The 21170-nt window shown below is 42.9% G+C and overlaps 1 protein-coding gene across 2 annotated transcripts in view; it reads left to right on the forward strand.

The window, feature by feature from the left end:
• The first annotated feature begins 13 nt into the window (after positions 1-13).
• Positions 14-21170, forward strand: part of Gopc (golgi associated PDZ and coiled-coil motif containing) — a 29300-nt gene continuing 8143 nt past the window's right edge. Inside the window, exons 1-5 of one of the 2 annotated variants that reach the window (XM_004860166.4) lie at positions 14-482; positions 13056-13220; positions 14927-14950; positions 17544-17719; positions 18823-18988. In XM_004860166.4, the coding sequence (XP_004860223.1) occupies positions 195-482; positions 13056-13220; positions 14927-14950; positions 17544-17719; positions 18823-18988 (819 nt within the window). In that variant the 5' untranslated portion in view covers positions 14-194. The remainder of the gene's footprint in view (positions 483-13055; positions 13221-14926; positions 14951-17543; positions 17720-18822; positions 18989-21170) is intronic. The other variant, XM_004860167.4, reaches the window with a different exon arrangement.

Genomic DNA, 21170 nt, shown 5'->3' on the forward strand with positions numbered 1-21170 from the left:
GCGGGGCTGGGAGGCGGGGCAGCCGGCTTCCGTGTGCGGCCGCCGCTTCCTCAGGCTCCCGGCGCGGTGGGGCAGCTCGCGGCGTGAACGCTGAAGGCGGAGGGTCGCGGGCGCGCGGAGGCCCGCAGCCCAGCAGTCCCGCGCAGACGGGCGGCGGCGGAGGTCGGCGCCATCCGGGAGGCCGACGTGGCGCCATGTCGGCGGGCGGCCCAAGCCCGGCGGCCTCCGGAGCGGGTCCCGGGGCCGCCGCCTGCGCCGCGGGGGTCTCCCCGGGCGGGGTGTCCATGTTCCGGTGGCTGGAGGTGCTGGAGAAGGAGTTCGACAAGGCCTTCGTGGACGTGGACCTGCTGCTGGGCGAGATCGACCCGGACCAGGCGGACATCACCTACGAGGGGCGGCAGAAGATGACGAGCCTGAGCTCCTGCTTCGCGCAGCTGTGCCACAAGGCGCAGACCGTGTCGCAGATCAACCACAAGCTGGAGGTGGGCCGGGGCGGGCGGGGTTGGAGGGCGGGGGCGGAGACCCGGGGACCGGCGCCCACCTGCTGGTCCCTCCCAGGAGCTTCGGGAGCGGTTCCGCAGCCTCCCGGCCCGAGCCGCGCGAATCCTCGAGGAAGGCGCTAGCAGGAGGATGCCTTCGCCCCAGCGCTTGACATCGAGTTGTGCAGACCGTGTTTCCAGAGGGTCACAGCCTCGATCCTTTTAATTATCACAGATCAACATCTGATTGCATAAAAGGACATACCTGAGCTGCTTAGGGAGCTCTAATCAAAGCTCTAGGAAAATTTAATGGCATCTATACGGTGGTATCGTTATCTTTCTTGGTTTACATTTACGGTTGCCCTCAAATTATAGGCAGATTTTTCAGAGCTCCCTGTAATTATTCAAGTAACTTCTCCATTAGGGTTTATGTGTTTGTACTTTGCTCTGTTTCCCAAAGTCTGGATCTGTTTTAGAGAGTTTGTAAAATGCTATTTGTTTTAGTCTGTGATCCTGGGTGTGGGTGTGGGGCGTGCTGGCGATTTCAAAACAACATAAGAAAACTTACCTCATTGTGCGCAAAATTTAGAGCATTATTGCAATCTTTAGGAATCACGAGAGATGAACATCATTGCATACACTGCATTTTCTAAGTAGGCAATTAGAGAATGGGTCATTCATTTAGGCAAAAATGGGGCAACCGGGGATGTGCAGAGCTCTTTGAGCATTAGCTTTCCTAAGACGTCTTTGCTCCTAGTTGTAAGAATTGAGACTGCCTGGGTATCCAAATTAATATCTCTGCCAGATAAGCTTTCCCTCCTCTCCTTACTTAGTGGTCAGCATTCTTTCTCTTTCCTGTTAACATGGAAAACGAGATACAATTAACCTTTGATTAACGTAGATTTTCATACGCAGGGTTTTATGGCTCTTCTCCACTTGAGACTGTTAACCTCTTCTTCTGGAAGTGTTGGCTGGAATATGCTGATGTTAAGGTGATCGCTTACTGTCGGTAAATGAAAATGTCTCTTTATTAGTGACACTTCTGAAAGGGGGCTGTTAGGCGTAGCTGGTAGTGAAATTAGATTGGATGGCTTTTTGGAAATAGTACTTTATCTTTAAAAACAAGTATCAGGAGTAGCTCTTGGTCACATGGAAACTTTCATATCATTTACAACTTTTATGTCTCGGCTGGGAATAAATAGCTTTATGAAAGTGAAACAATCTCTCATTTTAAAAAATGACCTAAGAAAACAAAAATGATGTTTTTGCTATCAAATACAAGATATAATTTTGAGGAAACTTGATTGAGTAGGAGATGTTAATTTTTATCTTAAATATTTTGGACAAGTATGAAGTTGTAATAAACTGTGTGTTCTCTTTTTCAAAAATTATAATTACATATTCTGATTCCATCTACCCTCCTAGGAGGTAGCATTTTTTTTTTCTGAAAATAAGAAATGCTAGTATGTGACAAGGTCAGCATGTTTTTTCAACACGTGTGAAACCCTGAATTCAGAATCTTAGAAAATGGTGAAGAGGCCTGGGGATTTAGCTCAGTGGTTTCGCCATCTGCTGTGCAAGCGCAAGGACCAGAGTTCAATCCCCGGCACCCCCCCCCCCCCAAAAAAAAAAAAAGAAAGAAAATGGTGAAGAGAGAGACGCAATTTGATGTTTTTTATTTGTTTATATATATTTTCAGTTACAGGTAGCTCATCTGTCTTTGGTGTTAATCTTTGTATGCGCAGGATCTTCTGTAGTTTTCATGGAATTTGTTGTGTATTGCTCTGGAAAGACTCATTGTCAACAGTGTCTTTTACAGTGGGACTGCTGATACACTAGCTGCACAATTTCAGTTAATCTTCTGAGATCTTGGATCGTAACTGACTTATATACTTTCTTACTCTGTTTCATTTCTTTGTAAAAAGATGAATTGGTTCTACTGTTATAATTGTATGCAGCCTAGACATAATGTTTGAGGCTGCTTATGGTTTCTGTAACAAATGAGTATCAAACTTTAGTGGTTTTAGAGATTAATACTGTAAAACCATATTACCATAATAAAGTATTTTTATTATCTTTTATTTATCTTTTTATCTCCAAGTAATTTATATATGTGGGTGATTTATAATATATTTAAATTATTCTTGAGTAGCCTTCAAGATTAGACTTTTTACTCAGTCCTTACAGTTTTAGATAACACTGCAATTCATGTTAATTTATTTGTTAGAAAAACACTTTTGCTGAAAAAAATACATTACATTTTAAAATTAAATATAAATGACACCCATGTGACTGCTTCATGCCAGAAGTTAAATTTAGAAAGCAGCATATCTATAGAGGATAGGGGATGGGAGAAAATATCAGGACATTTGAGATAGATCCTTTTCTTTTTTTTGAATTAATTTTATTAGTACATTTTAGGTATACAATATAAAGATATTCATCATTGGGAATTTGCACCTTTACATAATCTCTCTTGGGTCTTATTTTTTTCCCCTTCCCCTGCCCTCCCTTCAACCCCTCCATCCCTCCCTCTTTACAAAGACTTTGTTTCCATTTTTTCATTTTCTCATATTAATCCCATTCCCTTCTTTCCTTTTCCCTACCCCTCCCACTTCCCCCTCCCCCCCTCCCCTTTGCCCCTTTTCTTCCTATTTCACATTATCTATTATACCTTTTAGTCCTCATTTACACTTTGAGTTTCTCACACTAGAGAAACTATTCAGTATTTACACGTGTGTCCTGTTTATTTCACTTAAAGAGTATTGTCTCAATGTTCATCCATTTAGCTATAAACATCTCTAATTTCTCGTTCTTTATGGCTGAGTAGTACTCCATTTTATAAAAAAACCACATCTTTATCCAGTGTCCAGTTGATGGGCACTTGGGCTGTTTCCAAGTTTTAGCTATTACAAACTGTGCTGCTATGAACCTGGGTGCCCATATATCACTGTGGTATGATTCTTTTAATTCTTTTGGGAAGATACCCAGCAGGGGAATAGCTGGGTCAAATGGCACTTCCAGTCCTAGTTCTTTGAGGTATCTCCATACTGATTTCCACAGTGCTTGCACCAGTCTACACTCCCACCAGCAGTGGAGCAGGGTTCCTCTTTCCCCACAGCCCCGCCAGCATTTGTTATTGGTTGATTTCATGATGGCAGCCATTCTTTCTGGGGTGAGGTGGAATCTCAGCGTTGTTTTCATCTGCATCTCTCCAATGACCAGTGATGTTGAACATTTTTTCATATATTTATTTGCCATTTCTACTTCTTTGAGAAATGTCTGCTCATTTCAGATGCCCATTTTTGGATTGGATCTTTAAATTTGGGAGCTCTGATTTTTTAAGTTCTTTATATATTCTACATAGATCTTTGTCTGAGGAACAGCTGGTGAAAATTTTTTTGTAGGTTGTCTTTTCACACTTTTGGTGGTTTCAAGATAGATCCATTTCTAACTATATCCTTTTTTTTTGTACTGGGGATCAAACTCAGGACCTTTCGATTGTGAGGCAGGCGATGGCAGCACTGAGCTAAATCCCCAGCCCCCTTTTTTTTTTTTCCTTTGGAGGCTTGCTTTGTACTCACTGTGTAGCCCAGGCTGGACTCAAACTCAGCAATCCTCCTGCCTCAGCCTTCTTGGTGCTGGGACTGCAATTGTGCCCAGCACATTGCTTTCTTTCATTTGGTTGAGATTTTTTGCTGTGGTGAGCCACTTTCTGAACACTGGGAAAGTAGCAGTGGTTTCTGCTAGTTTCACTACTAGTGGTAGTATTACTAGTATTACTAGTAGCGGTGGTATTAGTATTACTAGTAGCAGAGGCATTACTACTAGTAGTGCTAGTAGTAATAGTAGTAGCTGATAGAAGGTGTATTGGGGTAGAACAAAGGTTGTGAACTAATACTTTAGAAAAACTCACCTCTCTGTCTTGAAATACAATATCCTGCTTGTTTGTGCCTTTAAAATAACAGCAAAACAATGCATTTCTATCACATTCTCTTTACCCTGCACAGTTCCTGAATTAGTATTTAAAATGATTTACTGTTCGCCACCATCTATAAAGAAACACTGGTAATGAGCTGGTGATGTACCTGTCCTAGTGCTGTGTTAAATCTGCTTTTAATGGGCTATTGTGCAGCCTTGAAGTTGAAAATTGATGCACTATATATATATATATATATAGAAAGAGATTTTTTCTTTTTTCCTGGTACTGGCGATCGAACTCGGGTCCTTGCCCTTGCACAGCAGGCGGCAAAACCACTGAGCTAAATCCCTGGCCCGATTCACTACATATTAATTGAGTGCTGATAATGTCCCAGATGTTGTCTTGGGTAGTTAAAATAACATGGAGAGCGAAAAAGGACGCACTCATTGCTGTTGTGAAGCTTGGGTCCTGTTGGGGAGTTTGTTTGGGGAATAGTCACAAAATGAGAAGTGGCAACTTGGAGGAGTGCTGTGGAAGACACACAGGTCAAGAAGGGGCCGCCCTGGAGTGCCCGGGAAGCTCTTTGAGGGAGTGAGGGTTGGCCAGAGGCACAGGGCTACGCTGGAGCTGAAGAGGCTGAGAGAGGTAGGAATGCCCACACTGCGATGAATCGATCAGGAGGTGGAGCTGGTGCATCTGAGGGCCTGAAAGAGAGTTGTTCCCGTGTTTGGAGAGCAGAAGGGAGACAAGGTGAGGCGGAACTGGGAGGGTCTGAACGCCGGTGGATTTATAGGCTGAGGCTGTGGGGGCTTTGCCATAGCAAGGGGAAGTATTTTCGGCCTCCGTGGTAACCTCAGGTGTGAGCTTAGAATAGGTCACTCTTGACTGTGGGGTGGAGGGAATTTGGAAGGCGGACAAGCATGAATGCAGGAAGTAATTTAGGAGGTTCTTATCCACGTGAGAGGGTGATGGTAGTACGACTAGATAATGGAGACTGAGCAAAGTAGTCAGAAGCACAAAGGACAAATAAAGAGTAAAAGAGAAGATAGATAATGGGAAGTAGGGACATAGATCTTTCTCAAATGGGAAGGGGGTCGAGAGGTGGAGGGAGGTGAGAGGAAGGAAAGGGGTGAGAGAATCAAGCCATAGGCCAGCTATGGTGGCACATGTGTGGAATCCCAGCACTTGGAAGCCTGAGGCAGGAGGATCCCCAGGAGTTCAAGGCCAGCCTAAACTCCACAGCTAGACCCTGTCTTGAAAACAAAAAAAGAAGTAAGATGCATTATAAACATGTACCAGTTCTACATAAGGGTTGTAAACATTATGTACTGCAAACATGCATTAATAAAGATAGAATAATAAACTTCAAAAAGGAGACCTGAGGTAAAAATTAACAGAATAGCCTAGTATTGGGTTAGAATGGATGGAGGGGATTCAGGATGACCCAGGGATGTCGGTCCTAGGCTATGGGCTGCCTGGGTGGTTAGGTGGGATGAGCAACACCAGCAAGGGCCTTCTCTGCCAACCGTACTGATCAGCACTGGTGGGCCTGGGTCTGACCTGAGTCTTTTACCTAACTGATTCATCTCGTTCTCTACAGTCACACAAGATAGGGCTATTGGTATGATTACTCCCATTTTACAGGGTCTGGAGGCTACAGAGGTAGAAAGCAGTCTCTGCAAACACATCTATGTTTGGTAGAGTTAGGGGAGGTGGAGAAAAGGCAGGCAGTGAGTGAGGCTGGATAGAGAATGTAGGGTTCAAGGGAGGTGTTGTTTCATTTTGGTTTAATCAAATAAACTTGAACATACATCAGCGAGGAGCATCTAGTTGAGGGAATGGCTGAATATTATAGAAAAAGGAGCTGGGCATGGTGGTGCATGCCTATAATCCCAGCACTCAGGAGGCTGAGGCAGGAAGATTGCCTCGAGTTTGAGGCCAGTCTGGGCTACATCGTGAGTTCAAGGCCAGGCTGAACTACATAGCGAGACCCTGTCTCACAAAATTAAAAAAAAAATTAAATTTGATATTCAGTAAATTGTAGATATTTTTATAGTGATAGCCTGCCATCTCTATGATTTTTACTTTTATACTTGTTTTATTAACTATATGAGCTTTAAAGTGTTTTGGAAAGTAGAGTAGGTGGGTGTGAATAGATAATGGTTTAAATGATGTACTTGCCAGAGATTTAAATTCTAGTTTGTACGTTCCATCCTACATTGCATTTGTAGACATAAGCAGCACACAGACTTTTAAAAGCTTGACTGTTTCTTTCTGGTAGATAACATTTTATACACATACTTCAGACAAAAGATACAGAAGCAATTATAGGTAGACTTGATAATATGTATGCTTTCTGTGCTGTAGTTCCTTGCACTTAGATTGTTAAATTGCTATTTGTGGTCAGCTGTTTTCTTTATAATTCCTTAACAACTTACGGAACGTGTGCTTTTGTGTGCGTGTGTGTGTCCCTTTGTGTGCACACAAGTTCCTGTGCTTGCCAGTGTGCACTCAGGTGTGGAGTGTGGGGAGTGCAGACTCTTGCTGAGAGGAGGTTCTGATTCTGAGATTGGGGAGGTGATTTGTTTTGGAGCTCACAGCTTTCCCATTATTGCCAGAATGATGGGATGTCAGGAGTCTGAGTTTTACTCCCATGGACTTGGTAATTTGGGGCAGCTCACATAGCAGGGTTTTTGGCCTGCGTTTTCACATGTGCAAAATAAAGATGTTCTACCAGATTGTTTTTTTAGGTTCCTTGGCCATTTAAAGTTTAATCAAAAGTTTCTATTTGTGTGATGCACTGAAACTAATAGATGAGCTGCATCCAGTTTCCCTGATCTGCAACTTGATGTTCACTAATTTCTTGTTTTTTAATACATAAGACAGTTTAGAAGTACATTAAGTCTAATTTATATTTGGAAAGAAGTACAGCTGTATGTTTTTAGATTATAAAGGCAGTGGATTTAGGTCTAGACAAAGTAGAATAATGGGAAGTTCTGAGTAAAACAGTTACTTTGGTTTTGGTGTTACAAAATCCAGTGAGTAAGAATGATATTAGAAAGGAATTGTCTGGATAGAAAAGTTTGGATGTTTTAAAAGAGAGTATGTTACGAGAAATCGAATGAAAATGACTGCATTAAATACATATGAATGGTGATGATAATCCTAAAATGTTATTTGGTTAAAATCCCATCTCTCTTTCCATTTCTGATAATATTTCATTTCTACTTTGTGCAGTATACTTTGAATTTTAAGATTTAGTTTATTGACATCTAACACATGTATTTAATGGGGCACAGCATGGTATTTCAGTACGTGTATACACACTGTATGACTAAAGCAGGGTAATTAGCATGTTCATCGCCTTAAACATGTATTTATTATGAGGACAACATTTAATAACCATTTGATAACATTTAATAACTTGTAGCTGTTTTGAGATACAAATCATTGTCATCCTACCAGGCAGTAGGACACTTGGACTTACTCCTCCTCCCTACTGTCACTTCCTGCCCATTAGATGCCCTCTCCATGTCCACCCCACCCCAACTGTCCCTTGCCTTTGGTGACGAACCACTATTGTGCTCGCTCCTTCTGGGGGAATGACTTTTTTATGTGAGGGCACTCACGCAGTACTTGTCTTTCTGGCCTGATTGTCCCACTTAGCAACATGGATAGACCTGGAAGACATCACATTTGGGAAGTGGGATAGTGTGATGTGTTGAGGTCCATCCCTGTTGCTGCAAAGGACGTCACCCCCTCACCACTGAAAGTGTTCCACTGTGTGTGTGTGTGTGTGCCACATTTCTTTATCCATCCACCCATCGGCGGACGCCTAGGTAATGCCATGTCTTGGCTGTTGTAGATACTGGTACAGATGACTTCGACCTACTGATTTCCTTCCCTAGGGAATGTACATGCGCAGGTGTGGGGCGACTGGATCATGTTGAATCTTTTTTTCTTCATATCATCACCTGTACTTATCTTTTGTTTGAAAGCCATTCTGGCTGGAGTGAGGTGGTAATTTCATTGTTGTTTTCAATTGTATTATTTCCCTGCTAACCAGTGCTGCTGAGCTCTTTTCCTGTAGCTCATGGCCATTTGTATGTCTTCTTCTGAGAAATGTCTGTTCAGATCTTCTGTACACTTTTAATTGTGCTGTTTGGTTCTATGTTGTTGAACTGCTTGAGTTCCATCTGTATTTTGGATACTATCCCCCTATCAGATGTTTAGTTTGCATATATGTTCTCCACTGTGAAGATTGTCATTTTGGTTGGTGGTTTCCTTTGCTGTACAGCTTTTTAGCCTGATGTATTTGCTTGTGTTGCCAGGACTTTTGAAGTTTTATCCAAGATTGTAGAACACTGATAAAAGAAATTGAAGAGAACACACATGCACACACACACACACGCACACTAGAAAAGATTCCATGTTCATGGATTGGAAGAATTAATGTTAAAATGTTCACACTGCTCGGAGTGTAAAATGCCGATGACTTGATTCACAAAAATAGAGAAAATAACCCTACATTGGAGTGGTACCACGGAAGACTAAATAGCCCGGACAGTCTTGAGAACAGAAAGAACAAAGCTGGAGGCATCGTAGTACCCGCTTCAGAATAGACACAGAGGTACAATAACCAAAACAGCATGTTGATGGTATAAAAAGGACACCTAGACCAGTGGAGCAGAATAGAGACTCCAGGAATAAAATGCACCCCTCTGCAGGAAGCCAGCTTTGACAAGGTGGCAAGGACGGCCTCTTCAGAAAGCGGGGCTGGGAAGGCTGGGTAGCCTTGAAATGAGACCTTTGTTGTTTACTATGTACAAAAATCAACCAGGAGCGGATCAAAGACTTCAGTGTGAGATCTGACACTGTGAAACTAGTAGAGATAAACATAGGGTGACAACTTCATGACTGTGTTGTGAATTGTTCATCTGCCTCCCAACTCATTCCACCTGATACTACTTGTCCAGGGACCACAGTTTGAGAAGCACCGCCTTAGGAAACACCTGGGCTGATTGAATGAATTGGGGAAGTAGAGGCCAGGATTTCAAGGCCCAGAGACCCACCTGGAATGAGATTGGTTTATCCTTAATGAGCTCTAGGGAAAGAGTGTCTTGATGATCATTTTACTTTTTCTGTAAATGTACCTTCATGGTCAGAGGTAAATGAAGTCTGTAACCTTCACCCGCTTGTTTTTTCTTTAAAACGGTTATTGAGTATCACTCAACAGTTGAAGGTTGAAGGTTGAAGTGAGAGGTGTCTCTTTATCTCTCCTCTTCTGGAGTGAAAATGTAGGGTAGGAAAGACAGTGAGCTGGAAGATGCCCAGGCACTTTCTATGGCCAGACTGGTTTCCGGTCTTTTGTTTGCTAGTGTGATCTTGAGCAAATTGTCCCAAGCCTGAGACTCCCAGTTTCCTTAACTGTTAAAGAAAAAGTTGAGTGTGATAAGAATCAGACAATGTGGGGAGCCTGCCCGCCCTGTGGTAGGTAGATGCCTGCTTTGTGTGCTGTGACTATTGTCAGTCATCAAACATAGGTACTGTGGCCCTGGAAATGGATTTGTCCTTCTGTCACGTGCTTGATCATTCTGCTCCCTTGCCCTGGCGGTCAGTCAGAGAATTGGGTTCCAGTGCTATTTGCTGCCAACAGCAGATAGTCCTTGAGCGTGTGTGGGCCTCACTGGGCCTTGGTTTGTTATCTAAATAGTGATTGTTGTAATCATGGTCTTCATGTTCCAAGGTCCTTTTCCTGCTAAAATTCTGTGACATCAGAAGGATTTGTAGTGAATATATAGAAATTTCTAATCTTGACATAAAATTTATCAATAATTTTTCTTAGCGAAAATGCTTTCATCTTAGGCAAGAAAGTTTACTTAAATATTATTAATTTAGAATAAATTTCAAATAATTATCCCCAAAAATTGGACTTTGAATTTTGATATCTATATCTTCTTTTTAAAGAATTATTTACTTTTTGAGTTGAGCAATATCAGAAGATATTACTTCGTTTAATCAAGAGTTGGTGTAATAGCCACTTTCAAAATACTTTTATGCTACTGTTTTTTTAAGAATATGATTATGTTTGGATTGCATTTTGTTTTTGTTGGTTTTTTGCAATTAAAACATTTAAATATGAAAAAAATTGATTGGCCTTTTGGTCTACCCATTAAATACCACTTCTGCCTCTTTCTTAACTCCAGAAGTTTTTACTCATTTAGGAGTAAATCATGCTGTTTGTGGTTTAAAGGTAAAACAATAGGGCAACTAGACAGTTTACGCCTGTTCATAAAACAGCCTGCCTGCATTCTTACCAGAAAGGGTCTGTGAATTTAACTTTACTTTTTGTAATTCTTTGGTTTTAGAGACCATACTATCTCATAGGTCATTTTGTTGTTCTTTCACTGAGAAGGACTTTCTAGGCCTGGCTTCCAGTCTTCAAGGTGTGCCAAACGCCGTCTTCCAGGGGTGATTCTTTCTGGAAGTTTTTCTTCAGTGGGTAATGTGTTAAATGAATGCCAGTCTGTGGACATTCTTATCACACAGGGACACTTTCCCAGGGAGGAGGGTTCATGCGTGTTGCTGCGTATCCTGTTCCACAGGGCTGGGATGCAGCTCTGAGGATGGGCGGCCCCGAGTGTGATCCCCAGCTGCAAAGACCAGAGCGGAGGCAGTGGAGGTGGGGTTCTGCCTTATTTAGTGTCTTGCATCTGTCTGCCCTGGGGGGCGATTCAGTTCCTCCTATTCATTCTCTCGGCATCTAAATCTTAATGAAACCCATTCCTGCTTGGGAATTGTCACAGAGGGGTGCCTGGCAGTGTCAGGACAGTGGTCACAGGCCTGGTGTGGCTATTGGCTGTCCTTGGATTCTGCCGGTCCTGTGCAGATGGGCTGCAGGGTGGGCTTAGAAGGCCATGCAAAGGGAGAGTCCGGAGTTGTTACACAGATTATATGTCTGATGTGTGGAGTCAAGTGGGGTGTACTGTAAATGTCTCTTCCACCTGTTTTCTCATCACTTTCAAATGTGGCTACGGGAACTTTTTAAATTATGTAGCTGGTGTCAAATTCTGGTGCACAGCTTTCCTGTTACAGTGGAAATGGGCACTGAGGACTTCTCTGAGGAAGATCATGATAAGGCCATTTGATAAATACTTTACTTTTTAAAATCTCTTGTATAAATCCACTAGAATCACAAAAACACAAAACAAAAACAAAAAGATAAGCAGTGACAGGCTGGTGTGCTCACAAACCAGAAATGGGGCTGGAGCAGCAGCACCTGCAGCCCCCCAGTGGAGGGGCAGTGTCTGCACAAAGAGAGGGGCCAGAAGCACAGGCTGTCTTATGAGAGTAGTCACATCTTCAAAGCAAGGACACTTGGAGACAGAACATTCAGAGTCACGGGACCATCATTAGAATTCATTTCAACTCGGCTGGGGCTGTAGCTCAGAGGCAAAGTGCTTGCCTGGCATGCACAAGTCCCAGGCTTCAGTCCTCAGTATCACCAAAATAAAGAATTCCTTTCAACTTTCGAGGTCCATATTGAGCATCTGTAATGTTCCAGGCACCGGCTCCTGCTGTGGGACATAGAAGTGGCACTAGAGGTATGTCCTCATCCATTGGTCCTTGAACTCAAGAGACCTCAGATGCTGCAGAGTCCCTGCCTCTCTGCCTTCGCTAATTGTCATCCTCTGTTTTGTCCATGTTTTCTTTTTCTCTAAAAGCTTGTCTAACCTTACTTCCTGTCTGAGTCTTTTCCTTACCAGCCTCCTTTGAGCCTTCTTTTCCTTTAAATTCCTTGGGACTGCACCAATTATCTATCCATCAGTAATTTGCCACATTTAAAAAAGTTTGGTTATACACATTTATCTTTGCAATTGATATGAAAGTTTCTCAAGGGCATAAATAATTATCTAATTTTAAAAGTATTATCTGTAATTCTTTTTTCTTGTTGTGCCGCCATAGCTTTTGGCCCTTTGATTCTTGGTAAATCACATAGAGTTGCATTAGAAACAGAGGCGTGTTTAGTTTGAATGACCAGATATGAGGGACACATCCTGAGCAAAATGGTAAAGCAGTGTATTTTCAGTTGGGTAAAAGTGAGAAGCTTCTGATTTCTGATGAGGGTAGGTGGCCCTCTTGAGTTCTGCTACACTGCTACTGAAAACTTACCTTTCACTCTGTCCTGTGAGCTCATGCTGGTCCATGGCATACTAGGTGGTGCGTGCCCTGACGTGGACCAGTAGTCTCTGGGTTAGACACAAGGCACCACTGCTTGGCCTCCCCTCATATGCTGTTATGTGAGTGGCCACCCGGACACACAGCTGTCCGTACTGTAAAGGATGATGGACCAAACCAGATGGGTATTTTCACACGTTTTGAAGATAAAGCCAAAACAGGGAAAAGGCTTCTTAAAGTAAAATGGAAATAGCATTCTGTCTTAAAAATACTGTTTGTTGTGGAATTCTTCTGCCACCCAGATATCTCACTGGTACTATTTATTTCCCGTCGGTTTAAATGGGTGACTCGGTCAGTCGGTTCATAGTCTGCAAGTGTCCATAGATACGTATCAAAGATGGCCATTGTTGAATACTAATTATTAGATTCAGATAAAGAAAATGAAGCATACTTAATGTTTTCACTTGTTTTATAAGGCACAGCTGGTGGACCTGAGATCTGAACTGACAGAGACTCAAGCAGAGAAAGTCGTGCTGGAGAAGGAGGTGCATGACCAGCTGTTACAGTTACACTCCATCCAGCTGCAGCTTCATGCACAATCTGGGCCCAGTGTTGACTCTGGTACCATCAAGGCAAAACTGGTGAGTACCTGAAAGAGTGGTAGTGTTCTGTACTCTCCAGGGTGTGGAGGTTGATGTTTAATGAGGCCTTTTAAGTATCAAATGTTCATGTATTCATTGTGGGAAATTTAGATACAGGAAGTGCAAAGTTTATGATCACCATGCTCCTCCACAGCTTCATCACTAAGAGATAATCTGTGATATCGGTGACCAACTGATAGAATTTTTTCTTGTTTAAAGATCTGTGCATAAATAAGTTTAAGAGGTATTTGTAATTAAGACATGAACAGGTGTTTTGTTTTACTGTACCAGTTAGGATTAAATTCAGCTGCATATAACAAATTGAGGTTATTCTGGTTGTTTTGTTTTGTTTTTGATAGTAGAGCCTCACTTGTGCCAGGTGCTCCTCCACTAGACTTTTTGCTTTTTGGGGATGAGTCTCAGTGAGTTTCCCTGGCTCAGCCCCTGAGAGTGGCTTGGATATCAGGCATGTGCCGTGATGCCCGGTGGTCTCATTCTGGAATAGTAGTTACTTTTCTCTTAGCAGAACCCTGATGCAGGTAGCACAAGTCTGATCTGTCAGCCCCACAGGCACTAAGGACACAAGTCCCTCCCTTCGTTGTGCGGTGCCACCTTAGCTCACGTTTTTTACAGTCAGGATTTCTTCATGTCTGCCTTCTAGGCGGAAGCATAGGAATCTAAGGAAATGGCAGACATGCATCTCAGCGTGTTGACTTTCTCCAAAGAACTTTTCGAAACATTCTCCTCAGAGATTTCTGCCCGCATCTCACTGGCTGTCCCTGGCGGCCTGTAAGCCTCTTAGTTGGTCATGAGGCCGACTGCAGGAACATCAGAGGGGCAAGGAAACTGCGTGCCAGTAGCGCCCCTTCTTTTGCACGGCAGGCATTTTCCCCTGAGCACCTTGTGATGAATGCCTGCATGTTGGCTAGCTGTGTGGATTTATCATCGCGAACCAATATCCTCTTCCTTTCTATGCGTTGCTTAAATAGAAAAAAATGTCAGTCTCCTCGCAGTGTGAGCTCTCATGTGTTGAGTGTGTGCTGTGCGCCAGGCCTCTGGTTAACTGTGTGGAGACGCAGCAGTAAATAAGCCGGGCAGAGCTCGGGAGAGGTGGGACGTGAAGTGAAGATGTGATGAGTGCTCATTTGTGAGCTCTACCTGCCTTCAGTTCATTTTGTTTGATTAGTTTCTAATACTGATGTGATAGAATTTATGTAAATGAATATTTATTTTCTAAGTTGTAGTGTTTATTTTACTGAAATAAAAGTCAGATTATAACTGCTTTTTTGTTGTTGTTTTGGTACCGGGGACTGAACTCGGGTCCGTGCACTTGCACAGCAGGCAGCAAAACCGCTGAGCTAAATCCCTGGCCCTGTAACTGCTTCTTTCAAATATTTGATATTAACCTTGAGAAGCAGTCTACAATTTCATTAGAAAAGAATTTACCTTAACATTAGACTTGGAACACCAAGTACTGTTGAGGAGAGTACTGAACCACTTGTGTTGACTGATTTTTGTAAAACAAATTCTAATCTAATACTATGCAATTAACTATCATTTTTGGATTTGCACATGTATTTATTCTAATGAATTTTACCCAAATGATAGTCACCATATAGAAATTTTCCTTGTAATGACTGTACCTCTAGATAAATTTATTTTTTGGATGGTTTTCTAATTATAAAACTTTTTTCTTATATCTTAAGTCTGTCCCCTCTGTGGAAGAGCTGGTAAGTACATAAGTTCTGTTTGGCTTTAATATGTCATGCTGAAGTGTTCCACGTGTTTATTTGCATATTACATGTTGTCATTCTTGTGTTTTTGACAATGTTAATGATGGCAGTTTTGTAATCAAATGCCTGGTAAGTTCAGTGGGTGGTCCCTTGTATTTTTCTTGCTGCATGAGGTTAAACATTTTACTTCTGTTTGTGACTTGTAGCTATATAGATTTAAAGAGTACAGAGATAGCTAGATTAAGCAGGCCTACTTCATACTCCGTTCAGTTTGTTTGAATTTATTCCCAGGAAAGGAGTATGCATGTTGGTTTCTTCTTCATCCACTTCATGTGTTAGAACTTTGATCAGTCTTGAGAATAATAGTGTGACCATTAAAACAACTGGCTCTTAAAAATTCTTTACCAGAAATGATTTTAGAAAATAACAATGTATAAATTGTTAATATCATTGCCATTTCTCAGTTTGTCTTATGACTTTGTTTCTCTTAACCATATGTACTCTGCATATCCAAATGTAAAATAACACTGGGGACACGGCTCAAGGGTAAAGCACTCGCCTGTCATGCACAAGGACCTTGGTGTAACCCTGGCCTGCAAGCGAAACAAATAACTCATGTGTTACTTAATAACAAACAGGCTAACTTTATAAACAAACAAAAAATCTTTACATCTAGAAGTAATTATCTTCAGTTTCTTTAACCCTATTCTTGCTTACATGTTTAAATCTCAGTTCTAAAAGTATTCATTAGGGCTTTAAATCATTAAAACAAAGTGGTGGCTTAGTATGTTTCTTAGATTCCATTGATAGAGTATAATGAAAGTAATTGGAAATAGAGGATTCTCACTATCAAGTTTACTTAGCCCATATGCTAAAGAATTTTTGGCCTTTTAGGACTTCTTGGTCTTTTTTTTTTTTCTTTTGGTAACGGATTGAACTCAGGACCTTGCGCTTGCAAGGCAGGCACAGTGCCACTGAGGTGAATCCCCAGCCCAGAAACATGTTTTCTAAAGCGGTACCAATAAATGTCATAAAAAAGATTTTTGTGTATTACTGGAACTGGTTCTTTTGGGCAGGGGAGAAATGATATCTACTTTTTTAGGAAATACATTCTGAAATAAGTTCATATGTTACTAATTCCAAAATTACTATGAAAAAAAAATTTTTGGCTTTGTTATTTTTCAAATCCTTTAATAATCTAACTGTTTAAGGGTTATATTTTTCTTTGTAGAAGTTAAAAAAGCTTGGTAATCTTCTGTTTATCACATATAAGACAAATATTTTAATCAAAGAAAATAATATATATAGCATTTTATAGTTTTTATTAGGGTTTTGGATTTGTGGTTTTTGAGACAGGGTCTCCCTGTGTAGCTCAGGCTGGCCTTGAACTTGTGGCACTCCTGCTTAAGCCTGAGTGCTGGGATTACAGGCATGTGCCACCATGCCTAGCTCAGTGTTTATTAGTTTTATTAGTTTTAAGTTCTATGTACATACATGTACACACGCATATTTTGAAATATCTATAGTTTTTAAGATTATGGAATACACTGCCTTATATCTGAATATATCATATTTTGATCTTGGTCAGAACAGTAGACCAAAGCAATTTGTTTTGTAGTTTCTTGATATCTAGAAGCAAAAAGGAAATACCTGAACAGTGTCCATAGAATAGAAACAGTACCATCTGCCATTTCCGCAGAAGGAACAGTGTTTTCCAGTTGGTAAGGTACATTTTTATTGGAAGTCTTCTGGTGTGGGTCGTGTGGTGCAGTGAGCGTGTCTTCCACACCTCCGGAGCAGACAGAGCTGAGATCTGGCAGACTTACTGAGAAAGGCAGGAGGAGAGCAGGTGTGAAGTCGGGGCAGATGCGTTCCTGGGAAGGGTCCCCGGCCACACATGTCCTGTGCTTACTGGTTTTGAATTAGTCTGCCAGTGGGCAGGACTGAGGATCTCCGTCTTGCTCTTGTGTTGAAGCTGCCTGTCTGTTTTGCGCTTGGATCCAGAGGCATTTCTATCTGTGACGTTCAGTTTGTAGGAGGGTACAGATTGTGCTTTGTGTCTTAGGGTAGATTGAACATTATGTCTTGCCTGTGAATTTGTCCTAAAAACTTGGCCTTTTTTGTGATGTCTCTGGCTAACACCTGTCGATTCGTAGCGATGGCCTGTCTGACAGGTGGAGCATAGGGTGATGTCCTTCTGTGACAGCCGAAAGTGGGTGAACGTTTTCTAAGCAGCAGCGCGAGGCCAAGGGTTTCCTTAGAAAGCACTTGCGTGCTCGCTTTGCCCTGTAGCGAGGAGATGGACCGCACCCCCAGCGTAGTCGTGGTGCACACCGCAGCCATGTGTCCCTGAGGACACTTCTTAGGGTTTCACCGCACTGGGAGAAAAGCTGCCTCTCACTGTCCTCAGGGCCAGGGTGCTAACGGCATTGGCTCACCGCAAGCCCTTGCCTTCCTTAGAAACGAAGTGGCCATTTTTAGCATACGCTTTCATTGCTGGTGCTACAGACTATTTTAAGGAATATGGTGTACTGCTAAAAGTCACAGAGAAATGTTCATTAAATTATATGTTTTGAAAAACTTACACTAGGAAAGAGAGCTTGAAGCAAACAAAAAAGGAAAAGTGAAGGAAGCCCAGCTTGAAGCGGAAGTGAAATCGCTGCGCAAAGAGAACGAAGCCCTCCGCAGACACGTCGCAGTGCTGCAGGCCGAGGTGTACGGGGCCCGGCTGGCGGCCAAGTACCTGGACAAGGAGCTGGCGGGGCGGTGCGTGGAGGCCAGGCAGGGCCGGGCTGGGCTGGGCTGGGCTGGGCTGCTGCGCGCTGACACGGATTTGAGGTTGCATGATGAGCGGGAATCATTAACATGTCACCCTTAACACTGTTTACACCGGGTGATAGCTCACCTTTCTTAGATTACTGTGGACAGCATTGTGGGCCGCACTTGGCCAGGCTGGGTAAGTGATAGCCACAGACATGGGCAGCACCCGGACTCGCTCAGGTGGAGCGCTGCCCATCCGCAGCGCTCTGCAGCCGCTTCCTGCCTCGTTGCGGGAACACGTAGGGGTCCCACGGCCAGGCCAGCAGAGCTTCTGCAAGGAACTCTTCCTGCCATCCAGCAGCCTGCGCTTTCTTCCCTTCCCCACCGAGAGGAGATGAAGTTAGCAACTGATTTTTATAATAGAGAAATGAGTTCTGCTGGCATTCGTTTCGCTGAGTATCCGGAAGCTTTAGTGACTATTAGCACTACATCATGTCACACTTATTTTAATACTACATTGAGAATTGATGTGAAGCAGAGAAAAGGGATTTATGTCATCTTGAATCAAAGTGTTTTGTTAACTTTACCACATTTAAAATAATCATTTTATGAAAAGAAACTCAGTAGAAGAAAGGCTTTGTTCAGTCAGTGTTGTCTAAAAGCTGATATTGAATACTGTTGTATCTGAGTTCCGGTATGAAGTTACCTTTACTGTACGCAAGACATTAAACACATGGCCCCTACCAGGGGTGGAACTCTGGACCTGGGCCTGCAAGGCAGTCGCAGGACACTGAGCTAAGTCCCCGGCCCAAACACATGTTAATTGGCATTGATCTTGTAAATTGTTTTTTAAGGGATATTTGAAATAAGTATAGTATATGACTAAAAGTTGTCATTTCCTTAAAAAACATGTTTTTTACTGATTTTCCCTTGATTCCTGTCCTTATTAGAGTTTTCATATTTTTATAAATCTGAGAGACATGGAGAAGCTCTTGAATATTTTTATTACCAATTGAGATTTATGCAAAAGGGACTTATGTTTAGTACTTCTTCTGAATTGTACAGTAAGTGTCATGAAGAACTAACCGAACTCATTTCCCAACTTGAAGGGTCCAGCAAATACAGTTACTAGGACGAGACATGAAGGGGCCGGCTCATGATAAGCTTTGGAACCAGTTAGAAGCTGAAATCCATTTGCACCGGCACAAGACTGTCATCCGAGCCTGCAGGGGACGGAACGACTTGAAACGGCCCATGCAGGCACCTCCGGGCCACGTATGTGCTTTGCTGCTGCTTCCCGGCCCCCTCCTTGCTGTACTCTCAAGTCCTCCTGTTCTGTCTTCTCTTCTAGGGTTGTTTGGAACCTTGATTTAGGGTGCAAATGGTATTCTGCTTATTTAAGACGCATACATGAGTTTTGGTAGTCCTTCACACAGTGGTGTGTCTGAGGACGGTGACCCCACTGGCAGAAACGTCGCTGTGCTCTGGATTGATTTCACAGTGCTCCTGGACCGCGACTGGGCTGTTTAAATACTTAGGTTTGTTTAGGGTTAGGGTTAGGTGAAAGTATGTGATCATTTTGATAAATTGACAAAATATTTGAGGAAAGTTCTTTAAGGGAATCTTTGGTAACCCAAGTCCCAGTAAGCTAGGATTCTGAAATAACATTTTCACCTACTCGGTCTTGGGTTAAGCAAGGACTTGAGATCTGTGTCCAGTGACCTCTTGCTGAAGCTGCCATTGGACAGGAGTATGCTCTCTGTGCATAAGCTATGCTGCACCTTTTGCAACAGATGCTTGATAATTCAGACCTTACTGTGTGAAGGCAAGTCTGGCCTTGGCCTCGGGCTCACATGTCAACAGCCCCTACAAGTTACTGTCGGGAAAACTGACATGTGCATAGAGTTGTTGGAGAGGAGGAGTGGGAAGTACAGCGCTGCTTGTGCCACTGTCTCCTCTCGGGTGTCAGTGGCCCCACTGACATCTCAGGCCAAAGGCTAGGAGAGTAGGAGAGGTACAGAGCGGGCAGAGCAGCTGGTGTCAGCCATGTCTGCATGATGAAAGTCGCTGAACAGGAGATGGAGATTCTAGACAGTAACCTGAAGACAAAAGTTGCTTTATACTAACAAGGCAGTGTTGATGTTCCTGATAATCGTGGGACTTTTAATTTAAGTAAAATAGCGTAACACTGTCATTATGCCCAGTCAGGAAGGTAGGATGGCAATCCACAGAGAAAGTGATGAAGGCAGGGCATATGGCATTTCAGAAGGGCTTTGAGAGAATTAGAACCAGGAGGACAAGAGTGGTTCAGCCTTTGGCTGCTGTTAGGAAGGTGAGTGAGAAGGAAGAGTCTTGGGTTTTGTGTGGCCAGCTGAGTGTGACCTGACCTCCATTGATAAAGGGAAGAGAGGGAGGAGGCTTAGAAAGGAAAAGAAGGCACCGCATTTTGGCATGGATGTCTGAGCTGCCAGCGGGGCTTCCAAGATGTCCAGGTAGATGCGTGCCTGGGATTCAGGAGGGAAGTCTTGAGTTGAAGTATTAGGGAAACCATTCATCTCTTATAACTCGGACCGTGGAATTGATTTGGTCTTCAGGGAAAGTGTATGTAAAGGAAAATGGGAAGCCAGAGATAGAAACCTACACAGTATGAAGGAGAAATGCTGAGGTGGAGCTGTCGGGTACGCATGGGCCGCCCAAGAAGGGAATGTGACAGAAACCAGGGAAAACAGTGGGTACTGGGAAGAGCAGTGGACGGGATCACCTTCCTGCAGGTTCACATAGGGCCATGACTAAAAGGTGCCAGTGTCATCGGTGACCACAGAGGGAAAACATCTAGCGGCGCAGGTTAGGCTCCAGACCTTACAGACCGAGAGCCCAGTGCTGACGGGAGGCGTGAGTGTCAGTGCAGCGCCGAGACAGGTCCGGAAAGGATGGTGAAGGGAAGTGGGGCGGAAGGATTCGAGGTTGCAGGTGGTTGGTGACGATTCACCTCCTGAGTAGGAAAGGAGCGTGGGAAAGTGTGAAGGTGCCAGAGAGCAAGAGTTACTACTGGGACCAAGGTTCTTCCTGAGAGAGAGGCTCCAGAACCAAAGAGTGGAAAGGTAATGAATGATCAAATTGGCAGCCTCTTTTCATTCCTGTAAACCAGTTGAAACAGCGATCTTTTAAGATCTTTTCCAGTGAAGACAGGTAGTTACCTTCTTTTGCTCCTGCAAGATACTTGTTCATTGATTAATTCCTGGGGATAATTTCTTTTGTGATGTCCTACAATATAAAGACATGTATCAATATTTCAATATTTTAAAAAACTGGTTGATAAAATAACCTATAAATGTCACCATATTAACAAAATGTTTCATTTTCCACTTCATGTGTTACTTTCTTAATACTGTACTGTTTCTATACCAAGAAAGTAATAGATTTCTAAAAGCAAGTGATACAGCATGAGTGTACTCTG

Source organism: Heterocephalus glaber, unplaced genomic scaffold (assembly GCF_053883595.1).
Source record: "Heterocephalus glaber isolate CG9 unplaced genomic scaffold, H.glaber_assembly_v1.0 deba00001550, whole genome shotgun sequence".
In the NCBI taxonomy this organism is placed as follows: domain Eukaryota; kingdom Metazoa; phylum Chordata; class Mammalia; order Rodentia; family Bathyergidae; genus Heterocephalus; species Heterocephalus glaber.